At 40.8% G+C, this 8,587-nt stretch overlaps 1 protein-coding gene across 1 annotated transcript; it reads left to right on the forward strand.

The window, feature by feature from the left end:
* The first annotated feature begins 111 nt into the window (after nucleotides 1–111).
* On the forward strand, nucleotides 112–6,938 carry slc52a3-1 (solute carrier family 52 member 3-1). Its single transcript, XM_069660457.1, has 4 exons — nucleotides 112–389; nucleotides 2,050–3,139; nucleotides 5,394–5,517; nucleotides 5,731–6,938. The coding sequence occupies exons 2-4, from the start codon at nucleotides 2,133–2,135 to the stop codon at nucleotides 5,941–5,943; spliced, it is 1,344 nt and encodes a 447-aa protein (XP_069516558.1). The 5' UTR covers nucleotides 112–389; nucleotides 2,050–2,132; the 3' UTR covers nucleotides 5,944–6,938.
* The last annotated feature ends 1,649 nt before the right edge of the window (nucleotides 6,939–8,587 follow it).

Genomic DNA, 8,587 nt, shown 5'->3' on the forward strand with positions numbered 1-8,587 from the left:
AACGGATCATTCCGTTCACTGAAAAGATTCGTTCTTTTTGAACGAATCGTTCAGGACCGAAACATCTCTAGCTGCAGCACATTTAGTGTTTTCTGCTGTAGCAGGCGAATGTAGGTGAGCCGAAATGTCACAGTCACCTCGAGGTGATTCAGCCCAGACTTGACCTAATTGAGAGGTGGGTGCAGTAAAGTCAGCTCGGTGGATACAGTCACTGCCCTCTGTTATCCAGTGGCGCTCTATCGACGGCTGGAGTGGACTCTGACCTACCCAGGAGCCATGTGATTCCCATCAGTGCTGCTATGTAAGAACAGCCAAAGGAGGTCTGTCACTAACCTCTATGTAAGATGACAGCAAGTCGTTTTCAGCGCCAGCAGGGACTGAAGAAACTTGTGAGTACATGTCTAAAAGGCAGCTTGTTTGCTTTCGGCTCCCGTAGTTTGTGAATGGTAAACAAATGTACTTTCAGACCCTCTGTAACATGAGATTCAGCACTAAGACCACACTTATTTTACACCAGGTGATTCTGTTATTTAAAGGCACGTTACTTTTTCTAACAAGCCTTTATTTAACCAACATCATGTGAGCATTTAAAGTAGTAATTTTCTGCTTTGTGTCCATCATCATGAGATTAGTGTGAACGCTAAACCTGCACAGACAGAGAGCATGGAGGCGCATATGGTTTGGTTCACAACGTGTGTAACGGTTGAGAATCAGCTTTAAACTCAAACAGCATACTATGGAAGATAAATTAAATAATATTGATTTCTGGCGGGCTTTCTCTATAAAGATATACACTTGTTTTGACTTGCTTTCACATGAAATTGCAAAGTTTTACTGATAACGACAAAGTAGCTGAACTGGCCTCAGCTGACATTTGATCTAATGACAGAAACACTTTGAGAAAAAAGGGAATCAGGATTCATAAGGAACAGCCAGGAACGTTTCTTTTACTCCTGTAAACAATATGCCACTTAATACCTGAACTATAAACCATTTCAGAGGGCCATTATGTACTTTGTACTCCACTACATTAACTTGAACAATAAAATTACTAGTTGCTTTGCGGATTAAGATTTTACACACAAATATATAAACAGTATATAACAGAATGCATTGCTACAAATTGACTATTTATAATAATGAATATGATAATTCAAAAGCAGCTCAAATTGCTTGATCTCCACAAGATACAACAATATAACGTTGCTGCAACATGGATGCAAGAACTACAGTATAATAGTGATTAAATATGATATTCAATTAGGGTTTAACAGGGTTAATTTTCCTGCATAATGAGTACCTTTATTTTGATACTTGCATTAAGTACCGCTCTTTTTGTTTCACCTCTAACACAGTATTTTATTGCTACTTTTACAGGTGTAAAACATTGACTCGTGTAAATACTAGTCTGAGCTATGTAATTGTACATAAAGTAGTTCAAACAAGCGCCACATCGAGCGGCTTCATCACAGCAAACTGTTCTTATGGGATGTTTTTAATGCAGCTATTAACAATCTTATAATTTATCACGTATCTGTAATTTACTTAAGTCGTCTACTATAGTCAAAAACTGATTTTAGCTTTAAACAGAGTATTTTTTAGATTGCTGATGTGTTGCTTTCAAAAAGGATCAGAGTTCTTAATCCATCACGGCCTCGAGCACAAGTTATAACAACTGACTGGATCTGATTCATGTGATCGAAGCAAGAGAGGAATTATGAGTCAACAGGCCACACATCTAATGTTCTCCTCGACATTTTCAACATTCATTTCACAGTCATGATTAAAGCAACACCATGAGACAGATAACTGATTGATTAGCTGATCACAGGTTCATGAGGAACTGCACGAAGGTTGAATTTAAAGTCCTCAACTTCTCGAGTAGCTCTTAAGTTATTTCCGTTTCTTTTTGATAGTTTAGTGTTTTTGTTTGATAGATCTCTATGCTGAATGACTTTTGTATATGATTCAATTCTTCTAAATCGTGTAACATCATAAACCTTACAGTATCTTATGGCTGAGTTTAATGCTCCTGACTTTATTTTCCAGTTATGACTCCCAGCGGAGGTGAAACTATTTGGAGAGACGACTTCTTCCTCTTCGAACTGTCTTCAGACTGACCCGCCTGCAGTATGGCTCTGCTCATCCACATGCTGGCCTGCGCCTTTGGCCTGGGCTCCTGGGTGGCGGTGAACGGTCTGTGGGTGGAATTGCCGCTCATTGTCAACACGCTCCCGGAGGGCTGGGAGCTCCCCTCCTACCTGACAGTCATCATCCAGCTGGCCAACATTGGACCTCTGCTGGTCACCCTCATGCACAAACTGTGCCCGGGCCGCCTTAAAGAGCGTGTCGTCATTTACTTAATCCTCTCCATCGGAGTCCTCGCCTGCATCCTGCTCGCCTTCTTCTGGGACAAGACGACGATAGTGCTCGGGGCGCCGCACAGCACTGCCTTCTTCATCATCACCTTCTTCCTCTCTCTGGTGGACTGCACCTCCTCAGTTACCTTCCTGCCTTTCATGATGCAGCTTCCAGCAAAATACATCACTACGTTATTCATTGGAGAGGGGTTAAGTGGTTTAATTCCTGCCGTAGTCGCTCTGGGTCAAGGTGTGGGCATCGCCAAATGTGTCAACTCCTCTCAGACTGCAGGAAACAACACAGGAGGGAACACGTGGACGATACATACAGAGTATATTCCTCCTAATTTCTCCCCCATGGTGTTTTTCTTCTTCCTGTCAGCCATGATGTGCATAAGCCTGGCTGCGTTCGCCGCACTGAACAGGCTTCCTCGGACATTTGAGCTGTCTACGGAAAACCTCGTAACAGACACTGGGGCATCTGTGAGCTCTGGGCTGGATAACCCCGGAGCAGAGAAGGATGGAGAGGATGTGAAGGGCAAGGGTGAGGGTTCAGCACAGAGCAGGCCTCTGCTGGCTGCCCACAGACACTCTGTGTCCCAGCTGACCTTCATCTACTTCCTGGTGGTGTGGATTAATTGTGCAACCAACGGCCTGCTGCCTTCTGTGCAGACGTACTCCTGTATACCCTACGGAAACCTGGCCTATCACCTCTCTGCTACTCTGTCCTCCGTCGCCAACCCGCTGGCTTGCACTGTTGCAATGTTCTTCCAAAACAGGTCAGAATTTTTCACTCACTCGATTTTCTTTGTTTGTCAACAGCAGCCAGGGGCCTGTGTGACTACAGGTGATAATTCAGCTGGTCCTAATGGTGATTAAGAATGCTTTCTAATGCTCTTCCGTAAGCTCTACATATAAATTGGACATGGCCGTTGGGATGACACCCATTGGTTTGTGGATTATCACTTTCATGTCTCAAGTGTCATTTTGGCCTTGCACATTGTGTTTTTTGGGAGCTAGCAAGTTATCAACCAGCGCTAGCTTAGTTAGCAAAGTGCATCCATAATCTAGGATGGATGGATGGATGGATAGACTCTTCAGGTTGTCATGGCAACGACTTGTCAATCACAAGCAGGACACGCTGTAAAACATACCTTTCTTTATCGTCTGTTTTACTCTAAATGGGAGAATCACTCACATAACTAACTTCATGCTGTGTTGAAGAAGACTCAGAAATAGTGATCAAGACCGTGAACTTAATATTAATATCTTTAATGACGTGCTGGTCAGTGAGAAATATGGTGCTTTTCTTGTAGGCTTCTAAACAATGAGACTTCTCGGTGTGTAACCAGTGGAGTCGCCCCCTGCTGGCCAGTAGAAACAATGCAGGTTTAGGGCACTTATGGAATAGCTATTTAGACTATTTAAGGTGACGAACATTTCCTTATACAGTGTACATGCTTTTCCTTTTTTAAATTTTTTTTAAAAATTTCAAATCAGGCGATTTCTTTTTTTCTTTAAATATCTGTAAATATTATTGTCCTGCTTTTATTGGTGAAATAACATCAAACTAGTGAGCAAGGTGACAAAAAGTTTTACAAAAAAACCCATTCACACGCTCACACATAATTATTATCATAATTGTATTCTAATACCACTGACATGTATGTATATATATATAATCCTATAACAAAATGTATATTATATTTAGAGCAGTACGATAAAGTATTAGTAATAAATTACATTCTACTGTTTCTAACTTATCGCTATGATAATGATAATAAAGTCATATGGTAATAACATAGGGACATTATGATTACATAAAGAACAATTTAGTACAAAGATAAGAGGGCAGAACAGTCATTACATGATAATGGTGCAATAGTGATAGCGATAATAGTGTACATGCGTCTCCTATAAAAGTGATGCACAAAGTGTGCCCGGTCCTCATTCTGTTCAAAAACATGAATGAGTGTATCTAAAGCTGATAGTTAGCAAAACTGAAACTTGAACTTCCACTCTGAGCTCATGAAGTAAATGTATTTAACATTTGTAATATTCATGATGTTAGAACACATCAGTTGTTTGTGTATACACAACTGATGTTGACTTTTGATCCCTCCAGACTTTGTCCCTCCTCCATGCACCTTGAAAGTGAGTGAAGTTGTGCCAAAAAATCCCTGCCCTGCTTTATAAATGATACATCATAATTAAACCATAATTAAAAGATAGGTCGCCGACAAGGCTGTAACAGCAGAAGCAGGACTAATAGAAGTGAATGGTGTAAACATTTTGGATGGCAGTGATTGATGCAACGGTGGAGCTTTGGTGCATTTTATGCCTCTGGAAGGAACCGAGTTACAATAACTGTTACACCTGCACATTGCACTTATCACTGTTTAACTTCACAACAATCAAGCAAAGCTAGTTTCTAATAGCAACTTCCTATTTTTTAAGTAATATCTAACGTAAACCTGAGCTCAATGCTTCCTTTTTTCAGAAAGATTGATGAAATAAGTCCTGAATTAGAGGTTGCATTGAGTTAGAGAAGCGAGTGGAACAGAGGCGTGCATGGACATGATGACTCTGGTGTCTCTCCTCTGCAGCTCAGGAAGGAAGCACATGAGCATAAAAAGAGGGAACTTCACACTCAGACTTTAACTTATGAAGACAGCCACTTTATTAGACCAACTCGGACTTAAAAGTCTCTTTAACTTCAAATAAACTGGAATATATTTTTAGGAGGACTGGGGATTTTGTCCCCATCACTCGCATTGATCGCTCATTAGAAAGGCATTTTTAACGGCCAGTATGAAATGGATTAATGATTAGAGCCGTTCATATCAGCACCCAACTATTCTTTTATGACAGGCTTCATAAATAATTAACCTTTTCTTTAACTTCTAATATTTTCAGGGTATCAATATTCCTCAGATAAATGGCCTCATGTGTCGTTTATGTGGGATAAAAGTTATCTCTGGAATGTTAGAAAGGAGGAAGCTGCTGCTGATAATGAACCTCTTGTGTTTTCAGGTCCCTGGTCTTTCTAGGAGCGCTGGCGGTGTTGGGGACAGGGTTCGGCAGCTACAACATGGCCATGGCAGCTCTGAGTCCGTGTCCTTTGCTTCAAGGTTCTGTGGTGGGAGAGATAATTATTGTAAGTGAACGTAAACATGTGTGATGAAACAGTTCTCACAGTGGCTTTATCAAAGGAATGCTCATAGCAAAGTTCAACTCCTCCTTTACAAAACACCTGAGTATTGAGCAACTCGGCTTATTCTCATAACAGATGATGAGGTCATGTGTTTCTGAGGTGTGGACAGTCAGATGAGCAGCTGCTGAGTCCACTTTGTTCTTGTTCCCTCCTCAGGTGCTCTCCTGGCTATTCTTCACCGGGACGCTGACTTACGTCAAAGTCATGGTGGGTGTCATCCTGAGGGACCGGAGTCACATCGCCCTCGTCTGGTGTGGAGCTGCAGCGCAGATAGGCTCACTGGTCGGCTCGGTCACCATGTTCCCGCTGGTTAGCGTCTACAGTCTGTTTAAGTCCGGAGACTTTTGCAACACTAAGTGTCCTTTATGATATTTAATCTGAGAACAACAGTACTTAGGAGGCGGGGACACTCAGAGAAAGGGTAGTTTGAGTGTGTCGCTGAGGGATGGATAAAAAGATCAATACCACTGCCATATCTTCCTGCGGGGAACAGCGCTCAGTTAGCTTAGCTTCAATGCTAGAAGCTAGGGGACACTGCTAGCCTTGCTCTGTCCAACTCTTTATCTTATCCATACACAAATCAAAGTGTAAAAACACTGTTTCTTGTCCTCATGCTAAGCTAAGCTAACAGGCTACTGGCTCTAGCTTCAAGTGCCGCCCAAAGAAGTGAAAGAGGAATCGATCTTTTCTTGAAAGTCCCGGCAAGAAACAAGTTTCCTGAAATGTGGACCTCCTTTGACGGTCTGTCTGCAGGACTAAGAGGCTGCCATCTTTGTGTCCAATAAGTTGCATTTATTTACCTTCTTTTGTAGCTTTGTGATGTTTAAACCTTGTTTGCACTTATCAATGTTTCTGTCATTTAATACAAGATGATGGAAAAGCTATTAACGTGTGTAAATATTAAATATAAGAGGTTTAACACACTGACACAACTCCTCCCTATTCATTCTTTAGCAGTACTGTATTGCATCAATTGAGACATTGTTTGGCCACTAGATGGCGCAAGCACACTTCTATACCTTAACACCTGTCACTGCAGGCAACCACGAATCCTTGCCAAAGAAACACATCCATAATGTGTGCATGAAAAAAACAAAACAGTCTAAATGGATTTAATGCATTTAAGCTCCAGACTTAATGCAGACACGTATACAGATATTATCCAGGACGTTTCCTTTTAAATGTAAACATGCATGTTTAAAGCTAATGTTAAGCTAATAGAAACAGGTTGTTGATGCAATTTATTACTATGAATATGACAGAGAGACAGCTGGGAGACAGACAGCTACATATAGTGTTTTACTACCACCTCCAGCTCGGGAACAATCATTTGCATATGATGAACAGTGAATGGACGATATAAATTCTGCAGTAAACATAAACTTTGGTGTTAAATGTTGTTATTTTTGACCCGATTTTTACTGCATTTCTAAGTTCTAGTTTGTAGATTTACTGAAGAACTGTACTTAAGTACAATTTGGAGGCACTTGCACTTGGGCACTCCCATTTTAAGTTACTTTACGCTTCTATTTGATGACATTTCAGAGGGAATTAAGTTAGGAATTAAATAGTTAACAGATAAAGTAACCACTTCCTTCTAACTAAAGATTTTACAAGACACAAAAGATGATAAGCTTAGAAAATAAAACACATTGTGTAGATTAAACCAGTGATTCTCAGCTACTTGTCCTGTGTTAGGATGGATCCTTGTGCTATGTTTCAGATGCCTCTGAGTTTTTATCAATTCCACCTCACACACATTTAATCTCTAAACTTCTCACATGATGTCATTTGAATAACAGTTTGAGAAAAGCAAGAATGAGAAGAACAAGAAAACAAATTTGGTCTGCAGAACTTTTCTTTTTCCTCTCCGTTAATCATCTAACAACCCCCAGATTTATCTTTGGAGACCTGTTGAAGGTGGAAAAACCTCTATGTTGAAAATCACAGGACAAAACTTCCTTACTATATGTACACAATATAAACTTATTTGTGAGCAGCGATATCAGTACAATGCTGCTAACACTGTTGCATCAGCTTAAAAAGCATCAGACACAGGAAAGGTGCAGAACAGGTTTTTTCTGCAGAACTACTTTTATTTTTCACACTTCAACTCTGTTCATTTTTAATGTAGACCTTCTGTAAAGTTCTTTTACAATGTTGTACGAGTACTTTAATGTAAGTATAGGATGTGAGTAATTCTTCCATCATTGGGTGGACCTAATATTTGGTATGAAAAACAGACCATTCCATCATTTCATAGCCCTGTAGATTAGATTTGAAGGTAAATTACAAGCTTCACAAAGGTAGTACATATTTACAGGAATAGTAAGAAGGATTTTACTTGCATTTCGTCAACAACACATTCAAACTGGGCCCCTCCTCCTGGGCACCAGAAGTTCACTCTCACTCTCTCGTGCGAGAACACGCCCAACCCGCCAAGCTAACACCGACAGCATCACTGTTACCGTTGTGCCAGCATGCTAACCGCCGGTTAGTTTTGCGCTAGCCTGCTAACCGCTTTGCGCTACCCGGTCTGACGCACCTACCTGTCCAATAGAAAGAAGACCAACTCTGCATCGTTCTTTCGCCATGTTCGACGCTCTGAATGGGGCCCTGTTGCTCATCTGAATCACTCCTACACTCACCTATACGCTGTGACTGGCTCAGGGAACCACAACAGCGCCCCTCCTGAAAACGTCCCGTGCAAAGCAAAACAACAGAATAGATGCCGAGGGAAGGGTCTTACAAGGGTCTGCACACACACTCATCAACACACATGTATAGAGGCCCATACGTGATGATTTATATTATATTTGTAAAAGTTAATATTTTATTTTTCTAGGAAAATCCTACTTATTAAACCTTTAAAGGCCATGTTAATCACATGATGCATGTGAGAGTCTTGTATGATTTCCGTTCACATACAGATTAAAATGCTGTCAGTAATAAATCTCTGACAGAATAATAAATCACCAACTGGTCACAGAGATGGTGATAACAAACAAAAAGC

Source organism: Semicossyphus pulcher, unplaced genomic scaffold (genome assembly GCF_022749685.1).
Source record: "Semicossyphus pulcher isolate SPU_LCO1_2020_fin unplaced genomic scaffold, fSemPul1.0.p SCAF_13, whole genome shotgun sequence".
Classification (NCBI taxonomy): domain Eukaryota; kingdom Metazoa; phylum Chordata; class Actinopteri; order Labriformes; family Labridae; genus Semicossyphus; species Semicossyphus pulcher.

What these genes read in the sequence shown, in the direction of transcription:
- slc52a3-1 (XM_069660457.1), top strand. Translation starts at nt 2,133, where the DNA reads ATGGCTCTGCTCATCCACATGCTGGCCTGCGCCTTTGGCCTGGGCTCC. An exon ending in GCAATGTTCTTCCAAAACAG is followed by an intron (nt 3,140 to 5,393) that starts GTCAGAATTTTT and finishes TTGTGTTTTCAG; the next exon opens with GTCCCTGGTCTTTCTAGGAG. An exon ending in TGGTGGGAGAGATAATTATT is followed by an intron (nt 5,518 to 5,730) that starts GTAAGTGAACGT and finishes TTCCCTCCTCAG; the next exon opens with GTGCTCTCCTGGCTATTCTT.